Genomic DNA, 16688 nt, shown 5'->3' with positions numbered 1-16688 from the left:
GGTCCCATCTACAGCTTTTTGATTCTCTTCCCTATTCAGCATCTCACCTGGCCTCACGACAGCCTCGCTGAGTGAGTATCAGAGTCTACATTCTGCATATGAAGAAACTGCCCAAGGGTGTACAGCTGCTAAGTGGAGAGCCGGCTTTGAGGCTTCCCTCTCCGAGCTCAGACTCATTTCACTCAGCCCATTGCCCTGGGCACTGGGGCCGTCTTTACCTATTGATGATGCAAATTGCTATGCTAAGGGCGCAGGTGTGTTACTAGACCCTCTGAGCACACTTGTCAGAGGTTCTGGGAGCAAGAAGGGAGCTGGGGTCTGTGTCGCCAGCATCCTCAGGGAAATGCAGGAGCTCACTCTGCAAAGATGAGAAGTTTGCTTGATTAAATATTTGATGAATGAATTAATAAATGGATGAACTGTCATCTGAGTAGCCCACATACATTTAACCATTAATCAAAACACATTTTAGCTGCAGAAATATTTTAGCTCAGGCATAAAGGAAGGGAAGGGAGGGTTGCCTAACCAGCTCCAGACCCTCCCTCACCACCGAGGTCTTTTCTGCTCATTTAAGGGAGGACTTTCCAGGAAAAGCATAGACAATAATATGTGCACAACCCTCTGGGGTAAACTGGAAAGGATTTAAGGGTGTCTGTTTGAGACAAAACTCATTAGATTTTCTCTCCAATATGTAATTAAGATGATAAAAATAAAATGCAAGTATTAGGAAAGACATTGAACTTATATAAAACTTCTAATATGATCATTTCAAAAATTTTAATGAAAGCCCTGAGCTTTCTTTCATGATCTTAACATTTTTATTGAAATATAGTTGATTTACAATATTGTATTAGTTTCAGGTGTAAGCAAAGCAATTCAGTTATAAATTTTACAGATTATGTTTCATTATGTTAATATGAAATATTGCATACTGGTCCCTGTATTACCCAGTAAGTTCTTGTTTCTTATCTATTTTACATGTAATAGTTTGTATCTGTTAATTCTATACTCTTAATTTATCCCTCCTATAAGTTTGCTTTCTGTCTCTTTGAGTCTGTTTCTGTTTTGTAGATAAATTCATTGTTTAGATCCCACATATAAATGATATTGTATGATATTTGCCTTCCTCTGTCTGACTTGCTTCACTTAGTATGATAATCTCAGGTCCATCCATGTTACGGCAAATGGCAATGTTTCATTTTTCATGGCTGAGTAGCATTCCACCTCTTCCTTACCCATTCCTCTGTCGATGGACACTTAGGTTGCCTCCATGTCCTAGCAATTGTAAATAGTGCTGTGATGAACATTGGGGTGCACTGGTCTTTTGGAGCTAGAGTTGTTGTTTCTTCCAGATATGTGCTCAAAAGTAGGACTGCTGAAACATACGGTACTTCTAATTTTAGTTTTTAAGGAACTTTCAGGCATTCTCCACAGTGGTCAACCCAGCTTACATTCCCACCAGCAGTATATGAAGGATCCCTTTTCTCCACACCCTCTTCAGTATTTATTATTTGTATTCTTTTCGATCATAGCCATCTGACCAAAATGGGATGTTGTGGTTTTGATTTTTCATTTCTCTAATGATTGGCAATGTTGAGCATCTTTTCACATACCTGCCAGCCATCTGTATGTCTTAAGAGAAATGTTTCTTTTGGCCTTTGCCCATTTTTTGATTGGGTTGTTTGTTTTTTGATATTGAATTGTATGAGCTATTTGTATATTTTGGAAGTTAACTCCTTGTTGGTCACATCATTTAAAAGTATTTTCTCCCTTTTTGTAGGTCGACTTTTCAGTTGGTTGATGGTTTCCTTTGCTGTGCAAAACCTTTTGTTGATTAATGACCTTAACGTTTTATATCAGGATTTATGCTGGAATTTGTTAAAAACAATTCCTACGATGTTTTTAACTAACAGTATCTTTAAATTCTTTCTAGTCCACTTTGATGAGAAACTTACGAGAAACATTATTTTCACTATAAAGTAGTGATAATTTTCTTTACAACATTAATTTGAAGATTACAACACCACAAATGTATTTAAAAACTAATTCAATTCCTCTAATTTAACTGACAGATTTATTGTTGAAGTTTCTAGTAATATTATGGAGAGATTTTGAATCCAATCAACGTTTTTAGTGCAACTGTTAAATTATGAGAAACACTAATTTAGGGAACTTCTGTTTCTTGTTGGAGCAGTCATCTTGCTGCTGGCTTGGGATGACAGGCAGCAGACACAACAGAGAAGTACAAGTATCTGACCATTGCTGGTTAAAACGTTTGCTTTGTCTATAGGATTTAATTTTAGGCCAAGGGTCTAAAATGAATGTCTTGAGATTCAAAGACAACTGGATTATTTTGTGAAGACAGATTCAGGCCTGCCATCTAGGGTAGTATCCACAGGAACATCAACTGGCTTCTCTGTTACCACCCAGAGCTCTTGGCCTCCTTAATCAGTAGAAATTGATCAGAGGCCAGAGGAGACATTCAGGAAAGTCTTTACTGTGGCCCCTGCTGCAGGAGGGAGGAGCGAGAAGAAGTCCCCTTGCTTGTTGGGGCAGGCAGGGGTGCCCAGGGTGGGGGTTAGGGCCAGCTGGATCTTATATCCTTATATTGGGTGAGGGTAGGGCCAGATGGGTGGTTTAGGTGGTCTGCCTACCCCTTGGTGGTGCTGTGTGGGGTTTTGGTCTTTTTGTATTTTGTTGTTAGTAATTTGCCCCAACTGAGCATGCACACTCTTATTTTTAGTCCTTTACAGTTTCTTTGTATTTTGGTGTTTGAGGAGACTTTTGTCCAGGTGCAAGCCCTGCAGCAAAGGGTCCCAGGTGTCTCACTCAGTCTGTCTCCCCTGCACCAACTACCCTCCCCTTGTCCCCTGCCCCACAGTCCCCAGGTGGCTGCACTTGGGCCACACAATTCTCCCTGCATGCACAGAGCCCCAGCTCCCCCGTGTGTCATGGCTCCTTGTCCCCAGCAGACAGTGGCATCCTCTGCAGCTCTGTTGGGGGAGACATCTGAGTGGTCCCGCTTCTCCCTCTCTCCCACTGGGCTTGTCACCTCTAGGGACCATGGGCTGCTTGACCAAGCCTAGTTTTCTCCCAAGTAGCCCCAGGTCAGGAGCTCTGACCCTCCCAGGCTTGACCTGGCTGTCCTAAATTCTGAGGGCAGCCAAGGGCCCAGGGTCCCCCACAACTCGGGTGGAATGATCTGACCTGTTGAGTGATGACACTAGCTCTCCAAGATTCCCCAAAAGGGCTCCCCTTGCACAAGTCAGTTTATGATCTCATTCGTTTAAGGACTGAGTACTTAGAATCACAGGTGACACTAAGTACAAATATTGCCACCACCACACAAGTGAATGTTCACAGGCAACCAGACTGACCAGGGACAAGGGGAAGCATGAGTGAACTCTAAGCCTCTAAATTCTTAATCCAGCGTCCATGGACTCCCTGCCAAGGGATCCAAGGAGAGAATTTAAGTTTCTATGAACTTGGATGGAAAAACTTGATGTCCTTATTCTCAACTGAAGCTCTAATTGAAATTTAGTTTCCATTCTATTAGGAATCTTAGCAATAAACTACAGCAGTGTTAGCAGTACCTGCAGCTTTATTCCAAGAGAAATTAAGATATGTCCACATCTTACAGCAATTGTTGCAGACACTCAGAATAGTGTGTTCATGCATCATTGCTTCGAAACCTAGTGGGCAATGGACCTAACCTCAATCTCGTCATTTAATGAGTTAATAAAGAGGTACATGTCATACCTTATCACAAATCTATTTCTTATTAGATTTTGAGAACTGAATGTCAATGTGATTGGTTTTCTTTTTAACACTATATATTTTATTTTGTGGACTTGGTCACTATTTTGAGGGATCCACGGGATTCATCACTCTGCCAGAGAAGTCCCTGGCACACAAAGGCCCAGTGGCCTGGGAAGTAGAGGGGGCCCATCAAGGGATGGGAGAGCCAGTAGGAGGAAGAGAGGCCGCTCCCTCACTTCATCCCGGCACTGAGCGGATGCTATGCAGCCTTTCCCATTCTGCTTTGGTACATGTCTAAGGAACACTTATCAACACTTTGAGGACATTCAGATCTCTAGAAAACAGTTGGAGAAATGTGGATTTAAGGAATGACTTAATGTGGGAACACACGGGAATTGAGTGGTAGTGTTAAACCACGTGTTGGAGTTACACCTTTTGGGAATAAAATAAAGAGTTCTGTGATGCCTTTGTCGTTCACAAATGGTAGCTCATGCAGGGAGCAGCAGTTGAATACATCATCCATCTAGAACTTTCTCCACCCTTTGCTGTCAGTCCAGCACTTCCTAATATGAACGGGCTGCTGCCGTGTCTCCACGCTGGGTTGAGGGGCCTTTACCCCAGAGGGGCATCCCTGGGGAAGCCGCAGGGCTCCTGCCCCAGCCACCGCTGTCAGGCTACACAGGGACCTACACAGCTGAGCACACGCTCCTGCTGGGCATGAGGGCTGGGCTCAACCATGGCTGAAGGGATTAACTGGTAGAAAACATTTGCTGCCTTTTTATGGCTTTTACTTTTAGGCTGAGGACTGAAAGGCAGGCCCTAGACTACAGAAAGATTCAGACTGGTGAGCTGTTTATATTATACATCAGGGTCAAGACAGATCCAAGAGACAGTCCAGCGAGCAGCCCTTGTGGCTTCCTCAACCAGGATAGCTCTGGGGGCTGGTGGCCAGCTCATCCACACCGGCTGCCTCCCAGAGCGCGGCCAGTCCCTAAGAGCAAAGTCCTGTGGGGCAGCGTTGCCTGATCTGCTTCCCACAGCTGAAGATGTGGGCGGCTGTATGTTGTGTGGCTGGCTTTTCTTACTGGCCACCACGCTTGTAGAGGCCCTGAGGACTGGCCTGCTTGGGGCACAGCCCCGTATTCCCACACTTCCCGTCAGTGGTCAGGAGCCACAGACGTTGTTGTCAGGGCCCTCAGCTCTCCTGGAAACCAGCCCCATGGTGGACAGCATGAGCCCGCGCTCCACTGCCAGGACAGGAGCCCTGGGTGGCCTGGCTCCTGGTGAAGCCTGTACCCATGGAGCCTCAGTGAGGCTCCACCTTGCAGCCCCACCCCCGCCCAAGCGACTGTTCAGGCAGAGCTGGATGTCCACCCCTAAAGAGGGGCACCACGGTCACTCCCAAGTGTGAAAGTGGAGAATATGAAATTTTAGAATAGCATGTGTTATATGTGCTGTGATGTTTTCTGAATATAAACTTGACTTTTTTTAGGTGTTGCTGTGCATCAGAGGGTTTTTTTCCGTAAGAGCCTTACTAAAATATAATTCACGTGCCATTTAAGTTACCCATTTAAAGTGTACAATTCAGTGGTTTTCAGTTGTGCTATATTCAGAGTTGTGCAGCCATCACAATCAATTTTGGAACATTTTCTTAGCTCCCAAGAAATTTGTACCCTTTCGTCTTCACCCCTGGCCCCTCCACACCCCCCAGCCCTCAGCAACCACCAACTACTGTCTCTATAGATTGCCTATCATAGATTTTTCATATAAATGAATGAAGCCACACATATGTGGTCTTTTGTGACTGGCTTCCTTGGCTTAATGCTTTCAGGTTTCATCCATATTGTAGAATCATACTTCATTCCTTTTTATTCCCAAATAATACTCCATTGTATAGATATACCATGTTTTGTTTATCCGTCTATCACTTAGAGGACCTTTAGATTTTTTCCATTTGGGGGCCTCTTATGAATAATCCCATGAACGTTCATGTACAATTCTTTATGTGGACATGTCTTCACTGAGCTTGGGCGTATACCTAGGCTTGATATTGCTGGGTAATATGGTAAATCTAACTTTTTAAGGAACTGCCAAATTGTTTTCCAAAGTAACTGAACCATTTTACATTCCCATCAGCAGTGTATGAGTGTTCCAATTTCTCCACATCCTCAACACTTATTTATCGTTTTATTTATTACAAGTGCGTGTAAAGTGTTTTGAGTTGCATTTCCCCGACAACTAATAATGAAGAGCAACTTTCACGTGCTAATTAGCCATTTGTATATTGTCTTTAGGGAAGTGTCCTTCAGATCCTTTGCCCACTTTTAAATTGGGTTGTCTTTTTATTATTGAAAAGCTTGAATTTTTCATAACTATTCAACTGCACTTTAAAACTCAGCCCCAATAGGAATTGGTTAGACGTCTCCAATTTTGTATCTCTCCCCAGGAAACAGAACGCCATTCTGGGAGAATTCCAGCCCCTAAAATTGTGGTTCTTAATCTCTTTTTTGGCTCACAGATATCTCTGAGAGTCTGGGAGGAATTATGGATCCTCTCCCTGCATTTAATATCAGGGAGTTCCTGGACCTTCCACTATTCAAGCTTCGCCTTAACTAGTTTCTTTTCATAAGAAGAGTATAAACCTACTTCTGATTGGGTTGTCAAATCATTTGAACTTGGCCTTAATGGGCAATGTTAGTTTCCCAAATTCTAGGTTCCCACAGAAAGAAAGAGTGAACTGTTATTCAAATGATTAAAACTGCACAGTGGAGAAATAGCTTTTTATGGGAGATTGCTTTTATAGATGATTGCAGTCCATCATGCCTCTAAATTTTCCCTTTTCATCAAGCCAGGCTACAAGAGCTTCACGCTGTCATGTTGGTGACTTCTGAAAACTGGTTCCTCAGTTGCACTCCAGCATTATGCCAACAGCCTGCACTGAAGCCCCCTGTAAGGAAGCTGTACTGATCCTCTTATTATTCAATTACAAAAATGCTATGGCCCACTCCCACTGCTCAGACACACACAGAGTACTTCTCTTGAACCCATGGTGTGTTTCAATTTTGTAATAATAAATATTAATTTAATTATGTACTTAAGTAATAAATAATACTTTTTTCTCTTCTCCTTTGGCCTTTAAGAAGCTCAGAGGTAGTGTTGCTACCTGCCTCTACCAACCAGGCTGGACTAGCTGTTCCTCTGTGACCAGCATTTAAGGCCCTCACTTGCCCTCTGGCCCAGTCCCACCATTTGTTCCTTTTGGATGCATTTTTGTACACTATTTCAATCTGTTTCTAGAACAAGTCAACACGTTTCTTTTTCTAACCTTGCCATTCTGCACCTTATGTTCTACACTTCATGAAGTGCTGTGCATGACAACTGTTTACTCAGTGTATGTTCTCAATGACAAAGCTGCTTCTGTAGTTATTTTTCTTACCTGTAACTTTTAGGTTTTGGCCTCAAGGGCATTTTGCAAACAGACCACCATCACCTATAGTTTGCCTGATGTCACACATCTGTGTATGAAAAGGATGACAGAATTTTCTGCAGCTAAACCGACATAATCGAAATAAAGAGCATGGTATTGTTTCTATTCAACAAGATACTTCCATAATTTTTACTGGATCAGGCACTCTTCTAAGTGCTTCACAAACACTATGAGGTAGATACGATTTTATCACCCCCCACTTTACAGATAAGAAAACTAAGGCCTTTGAGAGGTTATTAATTTGCTCAGGGTCACGGGGCTAGTAAGTGGCAGAGCAAGGATTCGGAACAGGGTTGTGTGCCTGCAGAGGCCACACTCTCTACCCGCAGGCGCTGTTAGAAAGCCAAGCCACTTAAATCCTTCCTGGCACATGGGAACAACGACACCCACTGCCTCCTAGACTTGTTGAAATCAAAAGAGGCTCCATGGAAAGGTCATGTCCAACCCATAGTGGGAATTCATCTTTGTCTTCTTCATCTAAAATCTGCATAGAAATCCAGACACAACTTCACTAGGATCCAGGCCAAGAAGAATAACTCACCCAAGAAAATGTCATCTGAAAACCCACAACCAGACGACAACACCCTTATCTTTTCAGCTAATTCGGGCACCCCACTCACTGGGAGGTTTCGTAAAATGTATATGAAGAAACTGACTCAAATTTAATTTTGACACATTTTAATATTTGGCATATCTTTTTGAAGAATAAAGTTAAGAGATTAAATTACAATTAGATGTTCTGACAAATTCAATCAGTTAACGATTTCAGCTTAAAATAACACAGTACTGTATAAATTTAAGAAAATACATAGCACCTCATGACTCTTTATTTCCAGCAACTACAGTCTGCCATGGTTTCTCCTAGTCAACAGGTAGTATGAACATTCCATAAGCTTGGGACAGTCTTAAGACTCAGAATCCCCTTATAACAGTCCATTTTGATACAGTATTTCCAGAGTCTACAAAGCCCTTTCAGAAATATCTTTTCAGTAAATCCACTCAGCCCCCTGAAGTATGATCCATTTTACAATGAAACCTAGAATGGTGGTGATTTTCATCCACCTAGTACTTGCTTAGTATGTACTATGAAAGGCAACCTGCGGACTGAGGACAGCCCCTGCTTTTGAGGAGGTTTCAGTTCAGTGGAAGACACAGAAATTGAAGAGAAAGCACAGGGCGGTTTGAGCTTTGAGAGGTGCACATACAGAGCACCGTGAGAAACAAGGAGGCCCCCTTCCCGGGATGTGTGTGGGAAAGCTTTGCCAAGCAAGGTACTGGGGCATGGGGCGGGAGGTATGTGGGAAGAGAGGCTGGCTGAAGGGTTGGCAGCATGTACGAAGGAAAAAAAAGTGTGGCATCTGAAGAAAGACATGTATTCCCTGGTTTCTGAACTACTTGAGTAGCTCCAAGTGCTGGGCTTGTGTGGAGAGGTGAGGGCCCCATCAGACAGCAAAGTCCTTCCCCTCAAGGAGCTTAATTCTAAAGGCAGAAGTGACAATAAAAACGCAAATCAAGGGACAAAAGGATTGCAGAGTGCTGAGTACTATGAAAGCAGTAACTCTGGGCAGGGAGCAAGAGAAACCGGGAGAAGTGGATTTTGGAGACGGCAGTCAGGGAGGATATGGAGAAAGCACCTATCGTGGGTGAAAGAATGGGACAGGTAAACAGCAAGTGCAACGACCTGCACAGGTTAAGGCTGGCAGCACTCAAGAACAGAAAGGTCAGGGAGGCTGGAGCACAGGGAAGGACAGTGATGGAGTGGGTGATGGAGGTGGGCATGGAGTGTTACGGGTCTTATGGGAGATGACATGCAACTCACATTTAAACAGTGGAATACGGAGCCTTTGCAGGATTGGAAGGGAGGTAGCAGGGACACTGTTTAATTCACATTTCTAAAGGATAACTTAGGAGGCATTATGGAGAATGAAGTATTGAGTCAGGAATAGGAGTAATAGCAATTAGGAGGCTACTGCTGGAATCTAGAGACTGAGTGGCAGGCATGAGGAGAGAAATGGTTGGGTCTGAGACAATAGGCAGAATTGACAGGACCTCCCAGAGGCTTGGATTCGGAGGTGTGGGTAAGGAAGGAATTAAGGAATAACTCCTACCAACTGGCACACATGATGCCACCCTGACATGGAATCTAAGCAACAGGGAGATTCAAGAGCTCTCGGAAATCTTCAGCCTAAGGTTCTTATCAGACATTCAAGTGGAGATATTCTAAGGCAGGAGCTCTGGGGAGAGGTCAAAGGGGTCACTGACCTACAGATAGAATTAAAAGCTTAAAAGTTGAATGCTTTTAGAACTAAACTAAAAGTTGAATGCTTTTTAGAACACCCAAAAAAGATGTCCTTTTAATTACAGGGGACTGGAATGCAAAAGTAGGAAGTCAAGAAACACCTGGAGTAACAGGCAAATTTGGCCTTGGAATGCGGAATGAAGCAGGGCAAAGACTAATAGAGTTTTGCCAAGAAAATGCACTGGTCATAGCAAACACCCTCTTCCAACAACACAAGAAAAGACTCTACAAATGGACCTCACCAGATGGTCAACACTGAAATCAGATTGATTATATTCTTTGCAGCAAAAGATGGAGAAGCTCAATACAGTCAACAAAAACAAGACCAGGAGTCGACTGTGGCTCAGATCATGAACTCCTTATTGCCAAATTCAGACTTAAATTGAAGAAAGTAGGGAAAACCGCTAGACCATTCAGGTATGACCTCAATCAAATCCCTTATGATTATACAGTGGAACTAAGAAATAGATTTAAGGGCCTAGATCTGATAGATAGGGTGCCTGATGAACTATGGAATGAGGTTCATGACATTGTACAGGAAACAAGGATCAAGACCAGCCCCATGGAAAAGAAAAGCAAAAAAGGCAAAATGGCTGTCTGGGGAGGCCTTACAAATAGCTGTGAAAAGAAAAGAGGTGAAAAGAAAAGGAGAAAAGGAAAGATATAAGCATCTGAATGCAGAATTCCAAAGAATAGCAAGAAGAGATAAGAAAGCCTTCTTCAGCGATCAATGCAAAGAAATAGAGAAAAACAACAGAATGGGAAAGACTAGAGATCTCTTCAAGAAAATTAGAGATACCAAGGGAACATTTCATGCAAAGATGGGCTCGATAAAGGACAGAAATGGTATGGACCTAACAGAAGATATTAAGAAGGGGTGGCAAGAATACACGGAAGAACTGTACAAAAAAGATCTTCATGACCCAGATAATCATGATGATGTGATCACTAATCTAGAGCCAGACATCTTGGAATGTGAAGTCAAGTGGGCCTTAGAAAGCATCACTACAAACAAAGCTAGTGGAGGACATGGAATTCCAGTTGAGCTGTTTCAAATCCTGAAAGATGATGCTGTGAAAGTGCTGCACTCAATATGCCAGCAAATTTGAAAAACTCAGCAGTGGCCACAGGATTGGAAAAGGTCAGTTTTCATTCCAATTCCAAAGAAAGGCAATGCCAAAGAATGCTCAAACTACCCCACAATTGCCCTCATCTCACATGCTAGTAAAGTAATGCTCAAAATTCTCCAAGCCAGGCTTCAGCAATACGTGAACCGTGAACTCCCTGATGTTCAAGCTGGTTTTAGAAAAGGCAGAGGTACCAGAGATCAAATTGCCAACATCTGCTGGATCATGGAAAAAACAAGAGAGTTCCAGAAAAACATCTATTTCCGCTTTATTGACTATGCCAAAGCCTTTGACTGTGTGGATCACAATAAACTGTGGAAAATTCTGAAAGAGATGGGAATACCAGACTACCTAACCTGCCTCTTGAGAAATCTGTATGCAGGTCAGGAAGCAACAGTTAGAACTGGACATGGAACAACAGACTGGTTCCAAATAGGAAAAGGAGTCCGTCAAGGCTGTATATTGTCACCCTGCTTGTTTAACTTATATGCAGAGTACATCATGAGAAATGCTAGACTGGAAGAAACACAAGCTGGAATCAAGATTGCCGGGAGAAATATTAATAACATCAGATATGCAGATGACACCACCCTTATGGCAGAAAGTGAAGAGGAACTAAAAAGCCTCTTGATGAAAGTGAAAGAGGAGAGCGAAAAAGTTGGCTTAAAGCTCAACATTCAGAAAACGAAGATCATGGCATCCAGTCCCATCACTTCATGGGAAATAGATGGGGAAACAGTGGAAACAGTGTCAGACTTTATTTTGGGGGGGCTCCAAAATCACTGCAGATGGTGACTGCAGCCATGAAATTAAAAGACACTTACTCCTTGGAAGAAAAGTTATGACCAACCTAGATAGTATATTCAAAAGCAGAGACATTACTTTGCCGACTAAGGTCCATCTAGTCAAGGCTATGGTTTTTCTAGTGGTCATGTATGGATGTGAGAGTTGGACTATGAAGAAGGCTGAATGCCGAAGAATTGATGCATTTGAACTGTGGTGTTGGAGAAGACTCTTGAGGGTCCCTTGGACTGCAAGGAGATCCAACCAGTCCATTCTGAAGGAGATCAACCCTGGGATTTCTTTGGAAGGAATGATGCTAAAGCTGAAGCTCCAGTACTTCGGACACCTCATGTGAAGAGTTGACTCATTGGAAAAGACTCTGATGCTGGGAGGGATTGGGGGCAGGAGGAGAGGGGGACAACCCAGGATGAGATGGCTGGATGGCATCACGGACTCGATGGACGTGAGTCTGAGTGAACTCCGGGAGATGGTGATGGACAGGGAGGCCTGGCGTGCTGCGATTCATGGGGCTGCAGAGTTGGACACGACTGAGTGACTGAACTGAACTGAACTGAAAAGTTGAATGCCATAGCCTAGGGAAACAGCATGTTGAGTGAGAAAACTCACACCGAAGTCCTAGCGGGGTCCTTTAGTAGGGGAAAATTCAGAAGAGTAGAATCAGACGGAATGAGTAGGAGTGTCAGGTCAGAGAAACCAAGAGACGGTGAGGGGGAGACCAAGCGTCTGAAATGCTGCTCAGAACTGACAAAGTCACTGGCGGCCTCCAGGCCAGGAGAGCAGTTTCACGGTGGGGAGACAGGTGGGGTTAGAGAGGATTAAGTTAAGAAAATAATGGGACACATCTATCATCTTTGACAAAGAAAGCAAGAAAATACAATGGAGAAAAGATAGCCTCTTCAATAAGTGGTGCTGGGAAAACTGGACAGCTACATGCAGAAGAATGAAATTAGATGTGCTCATTTAACATGCTAGTAAAGTTGTGTTCAAAATTCTTCAAGCGAGGCTTCAATAGTACATGAATCGAGAACTTCGAGATGTACAAGCTGGATTTTGAAAAGGCAGAGGAACCAGAGATCAAATTGCCAACATCTGTTGGATTATAGAAAAAGCAAGGGAATTCCAGAAAAACATCTACTTTTGCTTCACTGACTATGCTAAAGCCTTAGATGTCTGGATTACAACAAACTGTGGAAAATTCTTCAAGAGATGGGACTAACAGATCACCTTATCTGCCTCCTGAGAAACCTATATGCAGGTCAAGAAGTTAGAATCAGACATGGAACAATGGACTGGTTCCAAACTGGGAAAGGAGTACATCAAGGCTGTATATTGTCACCCTGCTTATTTAACTGATATGCAGAGTACATCATGTGAAATGCCAGGTTGGATGAAGCACAGGCTGGAATCAAAATTTCCAGGAGAAATATCAACAACCTCAGATATACAGATGGTACCACTCTAGTGGCAGAAGGTAAAGAGGCACTAACGAGCTTCCTGATGAGAGTCAAAGAGGATGAAAAAGCTGGCTTAAAACTCAACATTCAAAAAACGAAGTTCATGGCATCCAGTCCCATCACTTCATGGTGAATAGATGGGGAAACAGTAGAAACAGTGACAAACTTTATTTTCTTGGGCTCCAAAACCACTGTAGATGATGACACAGTCATGAAATTAAGAGATGCTTGCTCCTTGGAAGAAAAGCTATGCTAACCTAGACAGTGTATTAAAAAGCAGAAACATCACTTTGCTGACAAATGTCCATATAGTCAAAGCTATATGGATATGAGAACTGGACCATAAAGAAGGCTGAGCACTGAAGAATTGATGCTTTTGAATTGTTGTGCTAGAGAACTCTTGGGAGTCCCTTGGACCGCAAAGAGATCAAACCAGTCAACCCTAAAGGAAATCAACCCTGAATATTCATTGGAAGTACTGATGCTGAAGCCCCAATACCCTGGCGACCTGATGTGAACAGCCAACTCATTGGAAAAGATGCCAAAGATGGGAAAGACTGAAGACAGAAAGAGAAGGGAAAAACATAGGATAAGATCGTTGGATGGCATCACTGACTCAATGGACATGAATCTGAGCAAATTCTGGGAGATAGTTAAAGACAGGGAAGCCTGGCATGCTGTAGTCTATGGGGTCACAAAAAGCCGGACACGACTTAAAGTCTCTGAACAACAATAACAGAACACTTCCTAATACCATATACAAAAATAAACTCAAAATGGATTAAAGACCTAAATGTAAGGCCAGAAACTATAAAACTCTTAGTGGAAAACATGGGCAGAACACTCTTTGACATAAATCTCAGCAATATCCTTTTTGACCTAGAGTAATGAAATAAAAACAAAAATAAACAAGTGGGTCCTAATTAAACTTAAAAGCTTTTGCACAGCAAAGGAAACTATAAACAAGATGAAAAAAACAACCCTCAGAATGGGAGAAAATAATTGCAAATGAAAACAACTAACAAAGGATTCATCTCCAAAATCTACAAGCAGCTCATGCAGCTCAATAACAGAAAAAAACAAACAACCCAATGAAAAAAATGGGCAGAAGACCCAAACAGACATTTCTCCACCGAAGACATACAGATGGCTAAGAAATACATGAAAAGATGACCATCACCACTCATTACTAGAGAAACGCAAATCAAAACCACAATGAAGTTATCACCTCACACTGGTCAGAGTGGCCATCATCAAAAATGTCTACAAACAATAAATGCTGGAGAGGGTTTGGAGAAAAGGAACACTCTTGCACTGTTGGTAGGAATGCAAACCAGAGAGGGCTGGGTCACAGGAGCCCCATCTTGGGTGACAAGAGCCCTCCACCTCGCCTTCTGGTCTCTGGTTGCACGTTCCAGCTCCTCTGCTGGATCTAACCACATGATGCTCATGTGCTGGTGTCCTTCGGGCCCCAAGTTCTGCTCTTCTCTCTCCTTGCCCTCCTCCTCCAGATCTCCACAGCTTCAAATGCCTCTGCACCTTGACATCTTTGTCTCCCCTTCAAACCTCTCCTCAGAAATGCAGATGCCGAGATTTCTACTGAGTGTCCCCAGGCTCCCATGCTAGCCCAGTCCCAGGCCCTGTGCCCACCTCTTTCCCACATCTGTCTTTTGAATAGGAGAGGGCTTCCTGTCAAACTTATCCAGCCCCTTCACATAATTCCGCCTAGCCTCGCACATTACCAACCCAACTGGCTAGTGAGGAGCAAAACCAGTACAAAACCCAGCAAAATCTGGATCACTCTGAGATCCACGCTTCCACTATAGACACTGCTCCCAAGGGAAGCTCCTACAGTTACTTTATTTCCAATATGTATCATAAAATCTTTAATTAGTCTACAGCTATTACATTTAAGTCAGCAAAAGAAAGTATTACTTTATGATAATAAATATTAATGTGAGAAAAAAGTCTAGCAAAGTGGTTTATTTACATGCTATTGCTGGAAAAAGTCCTTTAAACAAGACAGTGCAGAGAAAACACCTTAGAGCTAAGTATCAGCTTCTCAGATTCCTCATGGCAGCTTCAGTACATCTCATTTTTATGGCTTCTATATAGTCATATGTTCAGGTTTTCAAAGAGCTGCTACTTCATGATGACAGTAACTCTTCAGTGTTTATTTTTATTTCCAAGTTTGTGATTTTTAAGAGGCTACTTTAGGACTGTGAATTGTTTCACTGTCTTTTCACTTTCTCGCTTTAGTTCTTCGATGTGGGCATCTAGGCGCTCTAGAATATGATGAGACCTCAGCTCTTCCTCTTCCAAAAATCTTGTGGCTATTGAACCAAGAGGAGACAGAGGCAAGGGACACTAGAAGAGAAACAAATTTTGACATGTGTAAGTTGAACAGTATATTTCTAAGACACAGTATTCATGATATTTTCTAACTACCAATATCAAAAGGGGAATGTTCTCCTTTGACAAGATATTGTCTTTATCCTAATGATAATAATAGTTAAAAAAAAAAAAGGTTCCACAAAAATTAACACAGATCTCTTCCTTTCTGACACAGTTATGTAAGTGTGAAGTGGCATATAAATATATTAGTTACTCATTTGAAAACTTTCAGAGCCTTCTATATACTAGAAGAGATATACTTAATGCCTATTTATTTCAAACTCACTTATAAAAATCTGAATGTTACTTTTTAAAGCATAGAAAATCTACCTGTAATAAATTAGATACCAGTTAAAAATCAATATTTTCCTTCCTCCAAAATTTGAGTCTACAGCCCCTTGTCTGAGATCACTGGTTTCAGAATTTAGATGTACCATATTCAGTTGATCCTTATCTGCAGTAGTTATTTTCTATAACGTCACCTCTAACACTGAATTAATGAATATTGAAACACTGCTCTTATGGGAAACACAAACACATACATACAAACTTCACACAGATTATAACCCCAACTTCTAAAAATAACTCACCAGGTAGATTCTGTTTGCTTTATTTCACAAAAAACAAGGTTCACAGTGTTTAGTGACTTGCCTGAGGCCATCCCATTAATGGGTGCCAAAGTGGGGGTTCAAACCCTGTTCAAGCCCAGCATCTGAGCTTCGTGCACTGTACTGCCCCTGAGTGGCTCTATCTTCTGGGCCTCTCAGCACAAGAGCTGAAACAAGAGGGTAACATACCACCTTGGCTGACCTTAGCTGTAAACATGCAAGTCCAGTGACTCACATTTTGTCCAGCTCTGCCATGTTCAAGAATAACTGTGGAAGTGCTTATGAGTTCTGCTTACAGGTAACAAATAGTTTAGCAAGTAGATGAATTCACAAATATAGAATACAGGACCTATGATGAGTCTGAGGTAATATCCCATCATCAAACACATTGGTATTTCTGACATAAAATGTTAAGTGGGATCAATCAACATTTTATCACATCACATTGGTTCAGGCCAGGTCAGGTCTTAGTGCCAAACTTAAAAAGAAAGTTAGTCATCAGGTCTTTTTTGGATTTCAGAATTATATATATAGTACATTTATTTCAACAACTAAAAGAGAACTCCTATGGACTTGTTGGCACATTAAAAAGTCAAAAATACTGAACTTTCACAGATACAGGACCATCAGGGTGATGAGAATGAACGGCCAGAGGTGAGTGCTTCAGCACAGAAGGGTGGAGAGGAGTCCTCACATCTGCTGCAGGAACAAGGGGCCAGCCCTGTCGAAGGGCAGCGTCTGCCACCAGGGCCCCAT

At 42.4% G+C, this 16688-nt stretch overlaps 1 protein-coding gene across 12 annotated transcripts in view; it reads right to left on the bottom strand.

The window, feature by feature from the left end:
- Positions 1-14771: 14771 nt before the first annotated feature.
- The window catches only part of CEP63 (centrosomal protein 63), a 79445-nt gene continuing 77528 nt past the window's right edge, over positions 14772-16688 (bottom strand). For 7 of the 12 annotated variants that reach the window (XM_040232946.1, XM_040232898.1, XM_040232929.1 and 4 more), the window contains one exon: positions 14898-15297. In XM_040232946.1, the coding sequence (XP_040088880.1) occupies positions 15139-15297 (159 nt within the window). In that variant the 3' untranslated portion in view covers positions 14898-15138. Of the gene's footprint in view, positions 15298-16688 lie in introns of all 12 variants that reach the window. The other 5 variants (XM_040232939.1, XM_040232871.1, XM_040232911.1 and 2 more) reach the window with 1 other exon arrangement.

This window comes from Oryx dammah, unplaced genomic scaffold (genome assembly GCF_014754425.2).
Source record: "Oryx dammah isolate SB20612 unplaced genomic scaffold, SCBI_Odam_1.1 HiC_scaffold_2, whole genome shotgun sequence".
Taxonomy (NCBI): Eukaryota; Metazoa; Chordata; class Mammalia; order Artiodactyla; family Bovidae; genus Oryx; species Oryx dammah.
Note: the sequence above shows the minus strand (reverse complement) of the source record. Positions and strands in the feature narration are given on the sequence as shown.